The sequence below is a fragment of the Etheostoma spectabile genome, chromosome 20 (assembly GCF_008692095.1).
Source record: "Etheostoma spectabile isolate EspeVRDwgs_2016 chromosome 20, UIUC_Espe_1.0, whole genome shotgun sequence".
In the NCBI taxonomy this organism is placed as follows: domain Eukaryota; kingdom Metazoa; phylum Chordata; class Actinopteri; order Perciformes; family Percidae; genus Etheostoma; species Etheostoma spectabile.
Window position 1 is genome coordinate 386,668 of NC_045752.1, and position 22,415 is coordinate 409,082.

General features: G+C 42.2%; 1 protein-coding gene across 5 annotated transcripts in view; it reads right to left on the bottom strand.

Annotated features, from left to right (window-relative positions):
- Positions 1–463: 463 nt before the first annotated feature.
- The window catches only part of zfyve26 (zinc finger, FYVE domain containing 26), a 41,140-nt gene continuing 19,188 nt past the window's right edge, over positions 464–22,415 (bottom strand). For 3 of the 5 annotated variants that reach the window (XM_032500002.1, XM_032500003.1, XM_032500000.1), the window contains exons 22-43: positions 21,499–21,698; positions 20,623–20,727; positions 19,754–19,876; positions 19,370–19,546; positions 18,453–18,702; positions 15,846–15,923; positions 15,400–15,587; positions 14,751–14,890; positions 14,328–14,356; positions 13,925–14,061; positions 13,405–13,625; positions 11,731–11,878; positions 9,064–9,273; positions 7,969–8,187; positions 7,423–7,620; positions 6,806–6,886; positions 6,579–6,700; positions 6,044–6,218; positions 4,102–4,161; positions 3,595–3,777; positions 3,411–3,461; positions 464–2,489 (exon numbers count right to left, since the gene is read on the bottom strand). In XM_032500002.1, coding sequence (XP_032355893.1) covers positions 2,277–2,489; positions 3,411–3,461; positions 3,595–3,777; positions 4,102–4,161; positions 6,044–6,218; positions 6,579–6,700; positions 6,806–6,886; positions 7,423–7,620; positions 7,969–8,187; positions 9,064–9,273; positions 11,731–11,878; positions 13,405–13,625; positions 13,925–14,061; positions 14,328–14,356; positions 14,751–14,890; positions 15,400–15,587; positions 15,846–15,923; positions 18,453–18,702; positions 19,370–19,546; positions 19,754–19,876; positions 20,623–20,727; positions 21,499–21,698 — 3,308 coding nt within the window. In that variant the 3' untranslated portion in view covers positions 464–2,276. The remainder of the gene's footprint in view (positions 2,490–3,410; positions 3,462–3,594; positions 3,778–4,101; positions 4,162–6,043; positions 6,219–6,578; positions 6,701–6,805; positions 6,887–7,422; positions 7,621–7,968; positions 8,188–9,063; positions 9,274–11,730; positions 11,879–13,404; positions 13,626–13,924; positions 14,062–14,327; positions 14,357–14,750; positions 14,891–15,399; positions 15,588–15,845; positions 15,924–18,452; positions 18,703–19,369; positions 19,547–19,753; positions 19,877–20,622; positions 20,728–21,498; positions 21,699–22,415) is intronic. The other 2 variants (XM_032500004.1, XM_032500001.1) reach the window with 1 other exon arrangement.

The following is a 22,415-nucleotide window of genomic DNA, read 5'->3' on the forward strand; positions in this document are numbered from 1 at the left end:
CCATCAAGCCCTTGGTAATTAGTTTGAATGAGCTCAGCTGATGTATGATTATCTAAAGCCATGAAATGTTGGATAAAGTTGATTCGCTGCACAGACCAAATGAGTCAGAATTGGTCACAGTGTAGTCTCGCATTGCCGGACCTTCCTCCACAGCGCTGCAGAGGAAGGTGACAAGACATCCGGCCAAAAAACGAGGGACAGCCGGCGGAATTTCCGGTGGCACCTAAAGCAGTCCCCGGCAGTAGAACTTCGTCCATACTGACTAATCACAGTGTGCAAAGGACAAGTTCGACATTAGGGGAATCGTGCTTCTTCACTTTCTTGCCAGGAGTTAGAATATAGAACATCTCCTCATCCAGCTCACTAAGCATTACTAAAACTAACTAACAAAACAAGAAAGCAAATAAGTGTAATCCCCATGTCCAACTTGTCCTTTCATTTCAAGAAACTTGAGCTCAGCTTGAGTTTGTACATTACATTTTTGTTTTATTACTACATTTGTTCAAACAGGGGATGGAGAAATCGATTACATTTCAAGATCACTAGTCCCAGCAGTTACTGTTTTACATGTTTCACATTTTTTTACCAAAGAAGTTTATTTTTTATTTTTTTTAAACTCACTAAGTATAAAGTGCGGCAGTGATGAGACAACAGTCAGAGTTAAGAAGGATTAGAGTGCAATAAGTCTACACTGGCTTCTTTTCATGCCTTGTCATGTCCATCAACACTTACTATCACAGGAAGTTGGTCAGTCTCGGTCTTCAGACTAGTACAGCAGAACGAAGCAAGACCGAACACCTTGCCCATGTAATCTTTGAACGAGACAGAAAATGAACTAAAAATATGGTTTATGGTGACAATTTAATATGAAGTGTAGTTCTCTAGTTTTGGCCAGGATGTAGCTTTGTGAAAGAGAATAGGCAAACAACTAAATTAAACATCCAAAGAAAACCATATGGCAAAAGTTCATCATCAAAGTTTTTTTTTTTTTTTTTTACATGATTTGACTGTGTAAGTTAATTATTGTGGATGTATATGGTTCAGACAGACGTGTGTCATGTCTTCCATGAGAACAGAGTGAAAAGCATGATTTAAAATGAGCAAGATGAAACATAAAAACGAGCCGTCCACAGACTAAACTAATGACTAGAGAGTTGATATTGTGGATAATGAATTCATCTTGATCAATAACATGAACTAAAAGTGGGTCCCTTTTTTCCAGTATCCAACCTAAAACTTTTACATTTCTTGGAAATGTCTCAACGTGTCCTAAAGTACTTGCAATTCTGACTGATATTAACTTCCCTTACCAAAAGGGAATATATATGCTAAAAGATGGCCATACATGTGCTATACAATATCAGATAAAACAGTCAACAACTTCATCAGAATTACAAAAAAAAAAAAAAAAAGAGATTCTACATTTTTCAGTTTCTTGAACATATACCTTTCTTGGCAGAGGACATCTCATTGCATTTACATCCGAAGTCAATTTACACACAGGACCAATAAGGATGTACAAAAACAAACAGGCAACATATTTGTCAGAGGCCTTCCAGTCAGTTAAAGATATTTTCCCTTTTGGCTGAGGTAGGAGACTAATCTGAGTCAAATACTTCCATACAGATATGTTTTAATTGTGAAAGAACCACAGTTCAGTTTACGTTGCAGTTAGCAATAGTTTTTGTAACATTGTTCCCTCTCTAGAGTAGAGATTAGAAGTAATAGCAAACCTATTTCCAGAATGGAAATAAAGCACGGCGGTGATTTGTCAGTTTCACAGACAGGAAGGCTGCATAAACATAAAGAGAAAAAAGGGTTTCTAGATGTTTCCACTGAATAAGTAACACCAGGCTGAAAAACAGAGTTTTCACTTCACCGTTCCACCTCTGACCACCTGCAGCATCAATGACACATAACCACACACAAGAGTTGTGTCATGGGGTGAGTACATCGGTCCATCCCTGCAGCAAGGCTGGAATTTAACAACTTGGAGGTTTGCACTGCGTCATTCTAACTATTTAGTCGGATTTGAGTGTAGACACCAAGACGATCTGGACTCTGTGCCCCATATCGGCTCCTCAGCATGTACGCTGTCGAGTGATCGTGATAGTATGGGACTGTTCGGGTGTAAAGTGTGCTGTATGTCAATCATTCTAACACTCTGCAGCTTCGGGGCACACAACATGTGATATGTGCAACAGCTGCTCTGGATCCTCTTATTTGCGGCTCCCTTGTTTTCTGCGCGTGTACCACTTGTTGTGCCGACTGTGCCTTTACCTGGCATTGGGTCGGCCCTGGCGCTGCTGCGATGACTTGTTGTTGTGTTCAGAGAGCCACTGGCTGCAGATATTCTGCATCACTGAGTCCTGGGCTCCCTCGGCGGCCTGTAGGACGTCCTGGACCAGCGGTCCCGCTCGGCTCACCTCCAGCTTCACCGCCAGCAGGTACGCCGGTCGCAGTTTACTGCACAGCAGGTAGGCTTTGATCTGCAGACATGGAGATGATGTGATGAGAATTAGATAGCAATGATTTTTTTTCTTTAATACAACTTCCTGGGTGTCTATGAACATTTGAGAAGTGAAGAGGATCATTTTTGCTGGTTTGACATTCCTGGGCATATTATTCTCGTCAAGCAGCTAAAAAACAACAGCAGCAAAACAAAGTGATACCATTGGTAAAAAGGAACCATTAGGAGCAAAGGGTTAAGGATGACCTTAACAACAAGTATAGCTGTCACTCAACCAAAGTGACATATTTATAATATTAAAAACAGCCTAAGACAATGTTCACATCTTTTTTTGAAGCTGCCAGCATCTGTTTTACATTATAACCTATGGAGTAAACCGTGTTTTCATAAAAGTCCAGTTTCAACGCCACCGGTAACGATTTATTTCTGCAGCTCAGAGCGTCTTTTTGAAGTTGAAAAAAGTTAAACGTTTCGGTATAAAACTCCCTATGTTCAGTGCTTTTTCGACAGCTGACCAATAGCAAGCAGAGTAGCGAGACCTGTCGTTTCCAAAACAAAAAATGGAGAAGGTGCCAATAGATAGACTCGTTTTGCTAGAGTTGGAGCATGGTGAGTAACATGATATGACCTGGTGCTCATTGGTCAGGGAAGTGGCTTTGTTTTATCTAACACCGATAGTAGCACCGCTCCCTCTCCCTCTTCATTCTCTAGACCACTTTGCTTTATCTAGCACTCTTGGATAGTGTAGCAGTAGCTCTTGTTATAGCAACAAAAGATGGTCTTGGCTGCTTTTTGTAACCAAAACTCTGCCAGCTTCTTCTTTTTTTCACTGCAAAAGTGCCCTAACTTTTTCTTGTGTCAAACAAAGACGTCAAGTGTGATCAAATAAAAAGCCTTAGGCTAGAAAAACAAGCGGAGAAGTCAGTCAGTTTTCTGTTACCTTGCTTTCTGTGCTCTTGGTCTCCAGAATGAGACTCTCCAGCTCCTTGGCCTTAATCAGATAAAAGGACAGCGAAAGTCAGTCAGCACAGAGCCAAGTCACGGTAATGATGTTTTCACAGTACACTCGGTGACTCATCCTTGTCGGTCAACAAATCAACGATCCAAAAGTTTCAGTCACTCACATCAGCCGGTCCCTTATCTGCAACGGAGACGCAGCTGAGGATGAGGGCGTCGCAGTCGTCTTTGGTGGCGGTGCCCGATTCACCCACACATTTGAGCAGCTGCCGTACGGCTGCATACTGCCTCTGGCGGGTGAGCCTTTGGCCGGCCCGCATGTACACTGCCTGGGCCTCCAGCTGGAAGTCCTGGGGCAGGAGGAGAGGGAGAACATATGTGTACTTGGCTATATTCAATGTGGCAGACGTAATTTGTGGCTGTATTTCTTGTAGTGAGTCTAGTTTACTCTTTATGTTCTTAACCAAGATTACAAAATGGGTTTAATCTTCTCCCATTACAGCTGGATTTCAAAAAGTTCTGAATGGATTTATACAAACATTTGTGGGAAAACGTCTCACTGGTAAAGGACAAATGTAAAATGCTGGAAGAGCTACGCACTCCTAAATTTGAAAGGAAAAGAACAAATACTTGTACGAACAAACGCTTTATCAGAAAACAGATGCACAACATACCTGTATGACTCTATATGCAATGCCAAAGCCCTCTTCTATGTTTTTTCCTCCAAGCATTACCTGCAATAATACATAACATACATGAAACATAGAAAACAATCAGGTCTTTAATATAATAATAAATTCTTAATGGCATTTACATCTTACAACTTATTCCCTGTTATATATTGTTTTTATTCTAATTCAAGCAGTCAGTTTATAGGTTATTATGTTAATATTTAATAGTCATAGTCAATATTTAATTATGATCTACAGCACTGTTTAGTCTCTGCACTGTCCACTCTGAATCACCATTGCAACAGTCTACCATAGTACCTTACCTTATCATGGTCATTGCATTTCTGTGAGTGAAGTTGTGAGTTGCATTTTTATTTTTATTCTTATAAAAAGGGTTAGGGTCTCTGAAGTCTCTTTTATGTAGACCTTAGTGGTCCCCTAATACTGTATCTGTAGTCTCTTTTATATAGACCTTAGTGGTCCCCTAATACTGTATCTGAAGTCTCTTTTATATAGACCTTAGTGGTCCCTAATACTGCATCTGAAGTCTCTTTTATATAGACCTTATGGTCCCTAATACTGTATTGAAGTCTCTTTTATATGGACCTTAGTGGTCCCCTAATACTGTATCTGAAGTCTCTTTATATAGACCTTAGTGGTCCCCTAATACTGTACTGAAGTCTCTTTTATTTAGACCTTAGTGGTCCCCTAATACTGTACTGAAGTCTCTTTTATTTAGACTTAGTGGTCCCCTAATACTGTATCTGAAGTCTCTTTTATATAGACTTAGTGGTCCCTAATACTGTATCTGAAGTCTCTTTTATTAGACCTTAGTGGTCCCTTAATACTGTATCTGAAGTCTCTTTTATATAGACCTTAGTGGTCCCCTAATACTGTATCTGAAGTCTCTTTTATATAGACCTTAGTGGTCCCTAATACTGTATCTGAAGTCTCTTTATATAGACCTTAGTGGTCCCCTAATACTGTATCTGAAGTCTCTTTTATTTAGACCTTAGTGGTCCCCTAATACTGTATCTGAAGTCTCTTTTATATAGACCTTAGTGGTCCCCTAATACTGTATCTGAAGTCTCTTTTATATGGGCCTTGTGGTCCCCTAATACTGTATCTGAAGTCTCTTTATATAGACCTTAGTGGTCCCCTAATACTGTATCTGAAGTCTCTTTTATATAGACCTTAGTGGTCCCTAATACTGTATGAGTCTTTTATAGAATTAGTGGTCCCTAATATGTATCTGAGTCTCTTTTTTTAGACCTTAGTGGTCCTTAATACTGTATCTGAAGTCTCTTTTATATAGACCTTAGTGGTCCCTAATACTGTATCTGAAGTCTCTTTATATAGACCTTAGTGGTCCCTTAATACTGTATCTGAAGTCTCTTTTATATAGACCTTAGTGGTCCCCTAATACTGTATCTGAAGTCTTTTATTTAGACCTTAGTGGTCCCCTAATACTGTATCTGAAGTCTCTTTTATAGACCTTAGTGGTCCCCTAATACTGTATCTGAAGTCTCTTTTATATAGACCTTAGTGGTCCCCTAATACTGTATCTGAAGTCTCTTTTATATAGACCTTAGTGGTCCCCTAATACTGTATCTGAAGTCTCTTTTATTTAGACCTTAGTGGTCCCCTAATACTGTATCTGAAGTCTCTTTTATATAGACCTTAGTGGTCCCCTAATACTGTATCTGAAGTCTCTTTTATATAGAGACTTCAGATACAGGAACAGTCCACTCCTAAACAGTTCTACTAAGTACTCTCCCCCAAAACAGATATATCTCAGACAACATGAGGATTAATAATCCCCAAATTGGTCCAGTCGGAACACAAGAAAAAACGGGTTCTAGGAACGTTATGTTCTAGAAACTGAGTCTATAGATGTTGAAGGACAGGAAGTTAAGTACTGGGATAATCCCAACCAGAAGCTCACCTTGCAGGCAACCTCAACTTTTACGGGGCTTCCTCCAAACAGTGTAGGCGGTGAGCTGGATCCAGGGGACTTGGAGGAAGGTGTACTGGTCTTTGGTGACTTGGAGGACGCCGCGGTCTCACAGCGGTGGAGGAAACGGGTTACCTCCAGCTGAAGCTCTATTGTGTTCATATGCCTAAAGAAAAATGAGGCAGAAGAGGTCCATACTTTTAAACAACAAGACCTAAACGTCTATTTGACAGGTAGGAAACATGAATCCTGGGACTGGTTTTAAGTGTCTTTTAAAAACCCACCTTTATACACTAGCCTTCTTATAAATGGCTACATCGCCCTTCACGGTGCATTATGTACCGTAATTCATGTTTATTCTTATTTATTTGTTCATATGTATTGCAAACGTGTGTCAAGCACTTTGTAACAGTGGTGGTAGTAATATTATATGAAATATAAAAATAAAGATTGAAATAAACTCCCACTTAATGCTGATAAAAAGGATTTCTTTCTATCATGTTGAAATAAAGATGTATTGGACAACCTGGACACGTCACTGGATGACATCATCTTCCTGACGACCTGAGACTTCCTCCTGGCAGCGCCGCGGCCCTGCTGCTCCTGCAGGTACGTCCTCAGGTGCTCTTTGGCTCGGACCAACCAACGCTGTGCAAGGCCAAGGGCAGGGTCAACTTTCTCATGTGAGCAGAGATGTTTTTCACAAGGTTTTGATAACTGCATAACAGTGGAAAAACTGAAATATACATATACCTGGTGCTCTCCCAGCTCTAAGTAGGAACTTGCTCCATGGGTGAAGAATCGGATGCAGGTCATGGCCGCGCGAACATGATCCTGTCCAAGTAAAAAAACAAGCATTTTACATATTATAACAAAACAATTGATAATCTGAAAAACATCTTCCATCATCACATGGCTCTCTGATGCAAAATTATAAACGTTCAACAGATGTAAAATCTTTTTGTCTTGTTCTGTTTGGGACCTAGAGGGAATTAGATTGTCTGTATGGAGCAGTGGTTCTCACCCTGGGGGTCAGGACCCCTGCAAGGGTCAAAAGATTAATCTAATAGGTTGCAACATGATTATTGCGGTAGGAAAAAACAAAAACAAACACAATGTTGTTTCATTTATCAAACATTAAGTATTTTTTTTAACACATTTTAACCACAAGGCTTGGGACATTCATATTGTAATCTAAAGGCCTGCCTGAATGGGAAAAGAAATATTTTTAAGGTGTGCTAATTGTCAGCTGACCAGGTCCCTTTGATTTACAGTATTTCCATCAAAGCCAGGAAATTCCCCACTTTTTCTTTTCACCCATAAAATAATAATTAAAAGTGTACATGACCACAACAACATGAACGACTAACCATCATGAACTGCTGGAGCTGGTAGAGAGTGTTGTAGTATCCCCGCCTCTGGAGGAACTGGCAGGAGGCGATGAGGTAGCGGCTGCATGTTTCCAGGCCGGGGTCAAGTTTTTCCAGTATGCCCTGCAGCATGCCAAGACACCCCCTCTCCAGACTGGGCTGCAACACACCCTCTAGAAATACCTCATCTGGGCACTCCTGAGCCATGACAAAGTAGAAAAACTTGTGTTTAACATGTTTAAGGGTCTGATCATCCTAAAGCTTGCTACTTTGGTACAAACAGGGTACTAAAATGTAATTTAAATGCATTTTTTGCCTAAACCGGGACCATGTTCACTGGACAGAGTTTAGAGTTTAAGTAAAATCTTGGCAACAGCAGGCTGTCAAATCATTAAATTAGATTCAACAAAAAACAGAAAAGTGCAATGTGATATTCAAGTACAGACAGGTGTTGCATGATAATCTTATTGTTGATCTGACAATTAAATAAAAACAGGCTGGATGTTTTAATTAAAAAACATTCTTAATCTACCTCCAAAGCCTCACCTTGTTGAGCAGGTATTTTAGAGCCTCTGTCATGCAGTCATGACGCATATAGAAGCTGATCAGCGCCAGGTGAGTGCCATATGTGTTCAGGTAGTAGAGACACTCCTGGTGGAGGCTGGTGCTCTGTGTTTGACCCTCTGGTCGATCCACAGGACCGGCCTCGCACAGGAACTCCTCGAGCTGCCGCAGGGACGCCAAGATGTCCTCACCGAGAGCCTGCTACGGACACAGGAACACACAGACAACAGAAACACCACCGAAAAAGGTCATCATTTATAAGACATTTTTTCCCCTGACCAATAGAAGCCCACAATAGAAGCCCACATACACACACATGCCCGAACTTACTAGCATCCCCTCAATGCGAACAAACCATGACAACCCTGTCACCAAACAACACGTGGGAGATTCCCGAGGTGTCGTGGACCGCAGCTGGGGGTTAGAGAGGTCTTGTACATTCTGTACAGTAGGACTTCAGAGTGTCCATACTAGAGGGGTGTCTCTACTTGACTTCTACAGTGTTTTTACAAAATATACTACAGAAATGTATATAAATGGACAAGAGTGGAAAAAAAAAAAAAACTTCATTTTTAAGGATGTGCAGCTGAAGTACAGCACAATAAAATCAGTATTTCGCAAGTTTTTTTGTTTAGTATTAGTATTTGAGAATGATGGTGGTGGTGATGTCAAAAAGATGCAAGTTGGTGAATGTGTAACGGGCGGCTGTGACTGAGCGGTAGAGCGGTTGCCAGCCAATCAGTAGGTCAGTGGTGTGTGAGTGTTTATTTGATGAGCAGGTAGCAACTTGGATGGCAGCCTCGGCCACAGTGTGTGATTGTGTGTGAATGGTTCCTGTAAAAGCACTTTGAGTAGTTGAAGAGACTAGAAAAGCTCTACATAAGAACAGTCCATTTAACTTGTTTACAGTGTAGCACTTATGTAAAGCACTTGGAATTGCCCTGTTGCTGTGCTTTGCAATGTGCTTTACAAATCGAACTTGAGCATGGCTATACTGGAGGCCTAAGACCGTAACATGCCTACCACTGCAACAAAGATGGTGGCTGGATAAAGAATGAGATTGCCTCGTCTTCCTACCGTTGTCAGAGTGGGTTGGACAGTGGTCTCCAGGTGCTGGACAACCTCCTGCAGCAGTAAGGGACCTAGGTTGAGCTGGTTGCGGTCCACTGGAGCCTTTAAGAAGCGGCCAAACTTCTCCCTCGCTCCTGAAAGGTTACCTGCCTTGAGAGAAGCCATCCCCCATGCCTGCCACACGCCGCCAGGGTCCAGGCCACTCTTGGTAGACACCTAGCATAGCAGCCACATAACAGGTGACAATAAGAACAGATGGAATTGTGGATCTCTATTGTTTTCTGCGACAATTTTTTAAAATCGATTCTTTTCCCAAAAATCTATATTTTTTTCCCCAACGAATCACCAAGATATTTCCTCTGTATACGGTACGGGCACCCCTGTGTCGTCAAAGAATCAAATTTACAGCAATGGAATTTTATTTTGTGAGTCTGCATTTATCTAATTTAATCGTTAAATAGGTTGGGTTGGTTAACAAGCTGCCTAACTAACCAAATGTTACAGGTAAGATTTTACACAACAGCTTTTCTGCACCATAATGGTCTGAATGCCATTTTAGAGATTTGTCATCTCTAAAAAGATACAAAATGGTACACTGCTTTATGGACCAATATTCTAAAACATGTTGGCTTCTCACAAAATATACAGTGCCTTGCGAAAGTATTCGGCCCCCTTGAACTTTTCAACCTTTTGACACATTTCAGGCTTCAAACAAAGATATTTTTTGTGAAGAATCACCAACAAGTGGGACACAATTGGTGAATGAAATCTATTGGATATTTTAAACTTTTTTAGCAAATAAAAAACTGAAAAGCGGTACGTGCAAAATTATTGGGCCCCCTTGCGTTAATACTTTGTAGAGCCACCTTTTGCTGCGATTACAGCTGCAAGACGCTTGGGGTATGTCTCTATCAGTTTTGCACATCGAGAGACTGAAATTCTTGCCCATTCTTCCTTGCAAAACAGCTGGAGCTCAGTGAGGTTGGATGGAGAGCGTTTGTGAACAGCAGTTCTCAGTTCTTTCCACAGATTCTCGATTGGATTCAGGTCTGGACTCTGACTTGGCCATTCTAACACCTGGATACGTTTATTTGTGAACCATTCCTTTGTAGATTTTGCTGTATGTTTGGGATCATTGTTTTGTTGGAAGATAAATCTCCGTCCCAGTTTCAGGTCTTTTGCAGACTCCAACAGGTTTTCATCCAGAATGGTCCTGTATTTGGCTGCATCCATCTTCCCCTCAATTTGAACCATCTTCCCTGTCCCTGCTGAAGAAAAGCAGGCCCAAACCATGATGCTGCACCACCATGTTTGACAGTGGGGATGGTGTGTTGAGGGTGATGAGCTGTGTTGCTTTTACGCCAAACATATCGTTTTGCATTGTGGCCAAAAAGTTTGATTTTGGTTTCATCTGACCAGAGCACCTTCTTCCACATGTTTGGTGTGTCTCCCAGGTGGCTTGTGGCAAACTTTAGACAAGACTTTTTATGGATATCTTTGAGAAATGGCTCTCTTCTTGCCACTCTTCCATGAAGGCCAGATTTGTGCAGTGTACGACTGATTGTTGTCCTATGGACAGACTCTCCCACCTCAGCTGTAGTTCTCTGCAGTTCATCCAGAGTGATCATGGGCCTCTTGGCTGCATCTCTGATCAGTCTTCTCCTTGTCTGAGCTGAAGGTTTACAGGGACGGCCAGGTCTTGGTAGATTTGCAGTGGTCTGATACTCCTTCCATTTCAAAATGATCGCTTGCACAGTGCTCCTTGGGATGTTTAAAGCTTGGGAAATCTTTTTGTATCCAAATCCGGCTTTAAACTTCTCCACAACAGTATTACGGACCTGCCTGGTGTGTTCCTTGGTCTTCATGATGCTCTCTGCGCTTTCAACAGAACCCTGAGACTATCACAGAGCAGGTGCATTTATACAGAGACTTGATCACACACACAGGTGGATTCTATTTATCACCATCAGTCATTGGATCAACATTGGATCATTCAGAGATCCTCGCTGAACTTCTGGAGGGAGTTTGCTGCACTGAAAGTAAAGGGGCCCAATCATTTTGCACGCACCACTTTTCAGTTTTTTATTTGCTAAAAAAGTTTAAAATATCCAATAGATTTCGTTCCACTTCACAATGGTGTCCCACTTGTTGGTGGCTCTTCACAAAAAATAAAATTTTTATGTCTTTATGTTTGAAGCCTGAAATGTGTCAAAAGGTTGAAAAGTTCAAGGGGGACGAATACTTTCGCAAAGCACTGTACATACATTGATTCTAAAGCAAAATTTATAGTTAAATGTCTGATGAACTCCCGAGTTCTAAGAATATTCTTTTTGTATAGTCTCAAGGGACACACTAAAATACACCTGGCACATCAACATGAGATGTTACATAATAACAGAGGTGTGCTATACAAATTGTACAAACCACTGGTTTGTAAGAATCAAGGTTTCACAAGCCGGTCCCACTACTTTACAACATATGAACCTACGTAACAGAACTTGGATGGGACGGACGTTTATGTTGCATAACGTTGGGTGTGTGATTGAAGCATGACGGTAATTGTCTAAGCAAAATCTGTCACAATGCATTTGTTTTTGTTGGGGTTATTTCTTTTGCACACTCTGACATAAATGTAAAACAATGAGATAAAAATTAAACCCCCGCCTGCCTCACCTCTACTGCTAGCTGGTAGTGCTCTGCTTCCAACAGCTGGTTACGGAGACGTGTGACAGCAGAAGTTTCCAGAATGTCATCCAAAGAAGGAATATATTTGTAATTGGCCGTCACAAGAATTTTCAGCACATCTACTTTGCTGATGTAACTGTGGGGACAGAGGAAAAAATAAAAGAGGACATAAAACGAGAAAAATCAAGGATGTGTATTTGACACACAAAGCAAGAAACATACACAGTCAGAGACCTACATTCATACAGTACATGACATTGCTACAGTTGTCATGACCAAAAACCTTTTTGGCCTCAACTGTCCTAATTTGGTGAACCCGACTCATCTGGTAGGTTAAAAGCCAACAACAAGTACAGTGTTTTTTTTTTTTTAAATAAATCACATACATTTCATATAAATCTTTAATAAACAATAAATCCATAACTATGTGTCCTTGTGAAAAGTGGTATGAATTACAGTGCATCTCTGCAGCTCTACCAAGCATTCTAGCTCATTGATTTGCTTTTACAGCAACTAATTGGTAGAGAAAGTTGAACCTCTAGAAGCCAAAGAGTGAGTGAGAATTGGATCTATATTTATCAGGTGGCCAAAAAACATAACTCCTACGTGATGATAAAGCTGCTTATCTGCTGAATATGTAAGAGAGCATTTGTTTGTCATCATGTACAGTAGATATAACAACTTTGTAAGCTGATAAAATGTCAGATGTTGTGTACCTGTTTGCTTGTCTATGTGTTATTCTGCCCGCCACTTTGACTTGTGATAGTAGCAACAGCAAAGATATTACTAATAACACTGACTCAGGTATATACAGGAAGTGTTGCAGTAAGCCGTGACATTGTGACAGTGAGCCAGCATGCAATATACCAGGAGCTACAGTACACAGAATTCAGTCATTGTTCCTTTTAATGTTTCCTGTCACGTGTCATAATGAGCCCTGTGGAAAGAGGCCTGGAGGTTAATGCTGATTTTAAACCTCTACATACTGTACTCGTGTTCCGCCCACACAGGCGTTTCCACCTGCCTGCTAATAACCCTTCTGACACTGAGGTTATGTAAAGGGTGTGTGTTACGCTTGTTCGGGCAGGACAACCTGTTATGACTGGTTATAGTCTACACAGTTCAGTGGCATGACAATTCCTAGAATAGCTGTATCAAATTTTAACCTGACTCAAGGTCTATATGAAAAGAGCAGAGTCACACTATTTACTGCCATTCTTAAAGGAACTTGCGACTTACTGGGACTTTAGCTTATTCACCGTATCCGCCAGAGTTAGATAAGTTCATGCATAGCCTTTTCATCTCAGTCCGTGTCGTAACTCTGTCTGACACCCCCACAGCTAGCCTAGCTCAGCACAGGTCCTAGAGGTGACCGGCTCCAACTAGCTACTGCTCCCAATAAGTGACCAAATATCGCCAACATTTTCCTGTTTACATGTTGCGATTTGTATAGTCACAGCGTGTCCAAATAATGAATGAGCTAAAGTCTTAATAAATCGGTGTGTTCCTTTAAAAGCCCTGCAAACCCACACTGGTGTTTTCAGTGCTTTAAAGAATGCCAGTAAATAGTCAAGTGTTTAACTTGAGCAGTGTCCTTAACAAAAACTTTTTTTTTTTCTTTTAACGTCACACTGACCTGGATGTAATTATGAGACATCTTACCTGTCACATAAGGCGAGATCCTGGCTGCGGCCGACCTTAACAAACATCAGCTTAGCGCTGAAGAGCAGCTGCCGCATGATGTCGGTGAGGAGGCAGGCGTCCACCTCGGGATTGGTCAGCTTACGAGACAGAGAGCGGCAGTGGCTGATGAGCTGATGACCACAGGCTGTCTGATCACTGTGCAGAGACAAGATCGCCACGCAGAGGTACGCACTGGGAGCCTTGGAGTTTGAGGAGAAGACCATAATTAGTCTTACTATAATTTACTGAGTTATACTACAAGACAACTGAATAACAGTATAGTGGCCTGTCAACTATCTAAAATGCTAGAAATAACCTTAACTTTATGCTTGCTATACTGCACTTAATCATGAATTCTATTTAGCATAACCCATCACTTTAAGTAGAGTAGCATTCAAGGAATATAAGATTGTTAAAATGTTGGTGCACTTTGTACAAGTTGACTGTGATGAGCTGATAATGACTGATCTTGTAGAATGAGGAATGTTGGAATCCAGACCTGTTCATAGTAGAACTCGCTCCGCAGCAGCTGATTCTCTGCAGGCTTCGTACTGAGATGGATCTGTCGTTGGACCACTTCAGGGAGATGCAGCATCCCATCTAGATCTTCCTCTGTGACCACGGGGCTTCCAGCCACTGCATGGAGACAACAGAGTAGAGAGAGACTGGGTGGAAGCTCATCATTATAGCCTCTACTACGGATTTAAGAAATGGATGCATGTCTGATATTCCAGGTGGCAGGTGCAATTTGACATAGTGCATGTATCAGGATTTTATACAGGATCAATTCTATAATCTGCTTATACTTTTAAATAAAAGGTTTAAGGTAAAAACATTTTTTTTCCTCACTCTGATGTGGCAAAGCATCAATAGTTCATTTACAGTTTCTGTTTTTAATTTACCTTTATCTGGTTCCAGCTCATCTTCCGAACTAGTCATGGGGGAAAAAAATACAGCACAAATAAATTTCCAAACACAATAACATATCTAATATTCTATGAATCCACACCCTGTCCTGCAGAAGAAGATGCTCTGAATGTAAAACAAGTGGTAAAATAAAACCTGCTATATTCTGTGAAAATTAAACCATGTCAACCTATTCTACAACCCCAAAATACAATTATGAACTGGAAAATGAGCAGAATATAGACGCGTTAAGGTTCTTCTGTCCTTTCTAGATTGTGCCACTAAGACATTCAAGACTTTCCATGACTGCAGGAAACCCTTTGTGAAGACTATTTACAAGTACAGTTCCTGTGTTGTTATAAATAAATAAATTAAGTTGGCATGTGAGGTTTGCTTCATTTAAATCTACAGCGTCTTACTCTGGGTGAAAATAGGCGTAACACTGGTCACAGACTCTGACTTCTTCATCTTCTGGGCAGCCCTCAACGGGCATCTTATGCTCTGAACACGCATGACAAACCAGACGGCCACATCTCCGACAATGGTGCCGTCTGTTGAACTGAAAAAAACGAGACAAATAATAATTTAATGTGAAAACATTATTGTCTGACAACCAGTTCTAAAATCAGTGAAGTTACTCTCATTATAGTGTCCGTTCACTGTTTGTTATGCAAGTTTACATGTAACACATATACAGTATTAGACATTAGACGTCAGCATGGTATGGAAACCTCATGGTTAAACTAAAAGTAAACTTGCTTGTATAGTACACACTTCCATGAAGGTGATAGGGAGGACTGAACACCTGCCCCCTCCTATTAATTTACAAACAGTCTGTTCTTAGGCAAGCCCAGAGGATAGTGACTGACCCATTACATATCCTTCACACAGAATATGAGCTCTTGCCCTCTGGCAGACAATACAGAGTCCCTCACTGAAAACCATTTTAAATATTTGTTTGTTTCAACCTCTGTCCCTAAGGGGACAATAAGTACAGCGTATCGTATCATATCGTATGTTGGCGAGTACTTCTTTTTAATGTATCTCATCACCCTTTTGCACACTCACCATGGTGAACCTCTCACGCAGGCAGACCATGCAAATGTGCTGCTTGGTGTCAGGGACCCAGTCTTTGCGGGCTGGTGGTTGGTCTGGAGGCTGAAACTTGGCAGACGAGCGGCGTTTTTTCCCTGCGGAGCTTCGATCCCTCTCCTTGTCCGTGCTGTTGGAGGACGGGATGTGGGTAGGGGTGCTGCCTGTGACACACAAAGTGTAACACAATCAGAAGAATCAAAAAGAACACACATTTCAAACCAGGAACCATCAATCAATCAATCATTCACCAATAAAATAACTTAATTTGCATTTCTTTACATAAATATTTACATTTTCTTGGGTGACAACACATAACCTCCAGCAGTGCTGTTGTGATGCTGACTCTATGTAAAGGGAACATTTTTGTATGAAGGATCAATATCATGTTTTTTTCTGTTAAACAAGTGAAAATGTCTCACCTGTGGAAGATGATGATCCGGAGCAGGTGTCTTGAGCAGGACATTGTATCAGTGCGTCCTGGAGGCTGATGACAGAGTCTGAAAGAAAAATCAATCAAATATTTAGGCACAGGTTGCTGTGGTCATTGGCTGTGCTAAAATATGAGCTTAAGCTTGTGAGGGAAGCTAAGGACAGCTACAGGAGGAAGGTGGAGCAGAAGCTGAGGGAAAACAACATGAGGGAGGTCTGGGAAGGTGTGAGGACATCACAGGTCACAACACAAAGACCAGAACTACAGGGGGGACAATGGAGAGGGCCAAGGAGCTGAATAACTTTTTCAACAGGTTTAACCAGCCCTGCCCCCCCCACCCCCACCCTCACCGCAGCAATGTTCCCTTCCCTCCACACACCCCCCCTGACACCACCACATCCCAGTCTACACACCTCCCCCCCAACACCGCAATACCCCCCTCTTCACACCTCCCCCCAACACCGCAATACCCCCCTCTTCACACCTCCCCCCCAACACCACAATACCCCCCTACTCCTCAATACAACCCCCGCCCCACATCACCACAGACCAAGTCAGAGGACAGCTAAGGAGGCTCCGGCCCAGGAAAGCAGCAGCCCGGATAAAGTGTGTCCGAGACTGCTGAAGACCTGCGCAGCAGAACTGGGGGAGCCGCTCCAACGGATCTTCAACCTTAGCCTGCAGCTAGGGAGAGTGCCCACCCTTTGGAAGACATCCTGCATCGTTCCAGTTCCCAAGAAGAACAGGCCCAGCGAGCTGAATGACTTCCGACCGGTGGCACTCACTTCACACCTGATGAAGACGTTGGAGCGGCTCTTCCTCTGCCTCCTCAGACCTCAGGTACAGCACGACCAGGACCGCCTACAGTTTGCGTACCAGCCAGACGTTGGTGTGGAGGACGCCATCCTTACCTGCTACACCGGGTCCACTCCCATCTGGATAAGGGGAATGGCACAGTGAGGGTCCTCTTCTTGGACTTCTCCAGTGCCTTTAATACCATTCGCCCCCCTATACTCCAGGACAAATTGATCAGGATGGGAGTGGACCCCTATCTGGTGGACTGGATCAGAGACTACCTCACCGACAGGCCACAGTACGTAAGGCTAAAGGACATCATGTCTGACACTGTGGTCAGCAGCACTGGAGCCCCCCAGGGCACAGTGCTGGCCCCTCTTCTCTTCACCCTGTACACCTCGGACTTCTGCTACAACTCGGAGCTGTGTCACATACAGAAGTACGCAGATGACACAGCCATCGTTGGGTGTATTAGCGGTGACAGGGAGGAGGAGTATCGGAGTCTGGTGGGGGACTTTGCTCTCTGGTGTCGCACTAACTGCCTACAGCTCAACACCTCTAAGACGAAGGAGCTGGTCATTGACTTTGGGAGGTCCAGACCAAGACCACGACCGGTCCTGCTAGAGGGAGTTGAGGTGGAGGCAGTTCAGTCGTACAAATACCTCGGGCTGTGGCTGGACAGCAAACTGGACTGGACAACACACAGCAGCCACCTGTACAGGAAGACACAGAGCCGGCTGTACTTCCTGAGGAGGCTGCGCTCCTTTAACATCTGCAGCAAACTGCTGTGGATGTTCTACCAGTCTGTGGTCACCAGTGTCCTCTTCTACACTGTGGTGTGCTGGGGGGGCAGCATATCAAAGAAGGACACCCACAGGCTGGATAAACTGATCAGGCGGGCCGGCTCTGTGGTCGGCATGAAGCTGGACTCACTGGTGACGGTGGCAGAGAGGAGGACATTGGACAAACTGCTGGACATTACTGACAATGCCAGCCACCCCCTGCACACCGTCATCAGCACCCAGAGGAGCCGGTTCAGTGGAAGGCTGCTCCTTCCCAAGTGCCGGACCAACAGACTCAAGGACTCCTTTGTCCCTCATGCCATCCGACTATACAACTCCTCACTAGGGGGGAGGAGGAAATAGGGCAGAGAGGACAATACATACATACATATATACATACATACATACATACATACATACATACATACATACATACATACATACATACATACATACATACATACACACATACATACATACATGCACACCTGGACTTAAATTCACACCTGGTCAATTTATTTATAATCATTTTTAACACTGGACTAAACACTGACACTTTAATAATAATTTATGGTCTTTTCTTTGTTTATTTGACAAATGTTCTTATAGTTGTTATAATTTTTATTGGTATTTTGTTGATTTTGTTGTCTTATACTGTTTTTTATCATTTTTTATTTCTTTGTTCTTGCTAAAAACTGCTGCTGGAACTTTCAATTTCCTGCGGGAGTCATCCCAAAGGATCAAAAGAGAAGTCTAAGTCTAAGTCTAAGTCTAAGTCTAAGTCTAAGTCTAATACTTGTACTGTACAGTCTTCTTTAAGCACAAGCACATCCAAATACCCTACCTTATGGTACAAAAGGGAATGAGAGGACAACAAAGTCCTTCTCAGTGTGTGTATATTTGTATGAATTTGTCTCAGTTACGTGTCAGGACTGTATCTGTTCCAGACACATTTCGTTCAGGACTACCCACGTTTTTCTACCTGTTTTGATGATAGTCACTATACAATGTGCACTGACCAGATCGAGATCTCTCTCTGGGGGCGCAGGGGAAGTCGAGAGCCTTGCAGGCGTAGTCTGCCAGAAGCTTATCAATGTCCTCGGTACCAAAGCCAGCCTCCTGGGCAACCAGGAGGCTCCGCAGGGTTTGCACCGCCACGTCTACCCAGTCGACCTTTAGGTTCATCAACAGCTGCTCGAGCATCAGCAGCGGCTCCGACAGCAGAGGGAAATACTCCTGCCTGGCCGCTGGGGGCAAAGTCAGCAACACCTGGAGAATAAAACCCACATAACCTGAGATATGAATGGAGCATATTGAGCAGCTGTGTGAAAACAAAGCTGTAAATGGTACGTGCAAAACCAACATGCTTGACCAGAGCCATTCATTGCTAACAATAACTATATTCCTTGATCGTTAAAATAGTCCCAATACCCACACCACTATCTCAAACAGGACTCATCTTGTCATTTACTGCATACGGGAGGAGCTCATCCTTTCTTGTGCAATTGCAACATTTTCAATATAATATAACACAAGGCAGGGTTCCTCGAGGCATACAGGATTGTGTAGTTCTATCACAGTGTTAATAGTGTCAAAAAATGTTAGCTGACATTGTAGTTCAGTAGCTAGCTCCTTAGGGGCTGAGCCCCCCTAAAGGTCTGATCCTAGAATCGCCCTGGTTGCAGAATAACACATAGACAAGCAAACAGGTATACACCTCACAACATTTCATCATCTAACAAAGTTTTTATAGCTCATGATGGCAAACAACTGTTTTCTTACATATTTAGCAGATAAGCAGCTTTATCATCACATAGCAGTTGTATTTTTGGCCACATGACACATATAAATCCAATTATCACTCACTCTTTGGCTTCTAGATGCTGCAAGAACAGAACTTTTTATTCAAAAATAACATCAGTGAAAATTCACAAACCTTTGAGCCCAGATGGAGGGCGTGGATGTGACGCCGACGCGCTGGAGACACCTGCCTCTGGAAATGCAGAGTGAGGTAGTCAGCCAGGAAGTGACAGGCAGCCAAACCGGGGCGGCGGTCCAGAGCGCGCTCACAAACGTCTAGGCCGACCACAAAGTCTGAGAGGCCTTCCAGTAACTGGAAAAAATAAAGAGAGAAACTTTCACAGCAATGATTATTAAAAATCACAGTTAAAGAGGCTAAATGTGTGTTTAAATGTGAAATTATAATGCTTTCTCTCCTAAGGGGACTAAACGTTTAACAGGGTATATAGTCAGTAGGTGACTATGTTGATCCCTGACACATTTTACACAGCCTACAATGGATTTCAATCTATTTCTTGACCTGGAAAGCCTCATCTGTCTGTCCCTTCTCCAGCAGATGAAGCAAATGCTCAGTCTGTAGCTGCAGTCTCAGCTGGTCAGATACAGGGTAGAGCTCAACCCACTGTGTACAAAGAGCAAACTCCTGCAAAGAAAAGAGGAATCACATTATAAATTTAAAACATAAAAAAAGGTCTACACACTCTAGCTGTTATGTAGAATTCATTGGCACGTCCACATAGGTGCCCTTAATCACTGAATTTGCAGAACAAAAGTCTAAATCCTGAAATTTTCACTTACACGCGTGAGGTGAATTCAAAGTCACAGAAAAACAACACAAGCGCTCTCAAATTTGCCACTTCATACATTACGAGTACGCAGCCGTGTGACACACACCACACACACCACACACAACACCACACACACACACACACACACACACACACACCACACACACCCACACACACACACACACACACACACACACACACACACACACACCACACACCACACACACACACACACACACACACACACACACACACACACACACACACCACACACACACACACACACACACACACACACACCACACACACCACTTTACTTCATTATGCATATATACATTACTAGTCTTATTCATTTGCAATACTGTCTATGCAAATTGATTAAATATTAATGATTCATTAATAAATATAATGATTCATACCTTTTACCTAATACATATTTCATTGGTTTATATTTTAGCCCTATGTCTTCTTCCGATTTGGTTTTACTTGTGCGTTATTTCATGAGCATTGTTTGAGGTACCCGAGTCCTAAGAATTTCGTTGCCGATGACTACTTCTGTTAGTGTTGTGCACATGACAGATAAAGAACCTTAGACACCTACTTTCGCCTCCACCATCATAGATAACATGGACTCAGAGTTTGTCTTGGACTCCGTTCTCAGTTCCTGCCAAGTAGCCCATGGCAACGGAGGTTGTAAATTCAACATCTGTGACGAGGGAAGAATAGGACACTTTGTACGTCACAACATCGTCAAAGTCGAATTACGTCACTGAAGAATTTCATGTGTAGTCATGCAAAACTACTGTATGTCAACACCAGACTGACATAGTTTGGCATGACTAATACATACAAAAAATCACCCTGGAGCAAAATGACACAGAAGCCATTTCAACATAAAGGCAGCCAAAACTGGTACTGGCAAGTACTGACAGGTACACAGGCTCACTCCAAGCTTGAATACTACATAACAACAATCTGAGCTTTCATTTTAAGAGGGAATTCTTTAAAGCAATACCCCAGAACATGCTTGTCTGAAAAGACAAAACCGTTTTGGAGTTGTGAGGTCCCCTTCAGTGAAAAACCTCTATCAAGAATAGTGTGGATACATTTTGTCAGTCAATGTAGACGTCATGTACAATAATAAAGCTAGTTTGTGATTTAGGTGACGTATTTATGAAATGTAAGTCCTTTTTACTTGTGAAATGAATGTGAGTTAAAAAATTAGTGTGCTTTCAAATCTGTTTATATCATTTTTGTGCTGCTGTACACAGGGGCTGAGTCTGGAATAGAGGATTTTATATCCTGTACCAAAAATTTTCAAAAAGTTCCAATACATTTCTGTAGTTATAACAGCTCTATGTGCATTTATCTACTAGGTTTGAAGGCTTGCATGACCACTTTGCTGTAGTATGACATATCAATTTCCCTGGAGATTAAAAATAAGCAACAAAGTCTGAAATCAGCTCTATAAAATTACCCGGCGATAGAGGTTCAGTTCTTTATTCTTGAGCTCTAAGTCTGTTCTCAGCGAGGTCTCGGTGCTCGGGTCGTTGATGCAGAACTCAAGCAGCTCCAGGCAGGCGGACAGAGGCCAGCGCTCCAGAGCCTGCAGGGCGACCCGGGCTCGCAGGTTAGCATCCTGTACGCGGAACAGCTGACCTATACCGTCATCTCCATCTGAACATAAAAAGAAAAATAAATTTTTACTTAAATTTATAGCAACTGTAAACTAACTTCTGCCTTTAACATCCCGGAATCTACAACAAAAATAACTGTGAGAAGGTTTTAGAAATGGTAATCAGTAATAACAAAAAAGAAAGAGAGGAGCTGTTAATGTGCAGAAAAGTTCAAATAAAATAGTAGTCTGATCGGTAAGGGAACACAAAAAAACGCTCAGACTGGCAGCTGATTATTGTTGCAACACATTTCAAGCTTGGTGCTCTTCCTCTGGCAGTAGCCTGCATTCACTGGCTCCCTTCTTTTTTCTTTATGTCAAAATGTGTTAAAATTGGGGCCAGATTGGCTCAGAGGTTTATGCCTCGACGCAGAGGTCCAGGGTTCGAGTCTGACCTTTGACGATTTCCTGCATGTCCTCCTCCCCCCCTCTCCCTTTCTCTCTCTGTTCCACCTAGCTGTCCTGTCCATTAAAAGGTAGAAAAGCCCCCAAAAATAACAGAAAATGTGTTAAAATAGCAAAAAAATGCCCATCATATTTTCCCAGAACACAAGTAAACATCTACAATTTGCTTGTTTTGTCCAAAAATATAATGCCAATTTACTGTGCTTCTAAATGTTTGGCACTTTTGTCAATTATCAGTATTTATTAGATTGGATCTTAAATCTTTTATAACAAATGTCACCAAAGCATCCCTGCCTTTTGTGCATTTACCATCA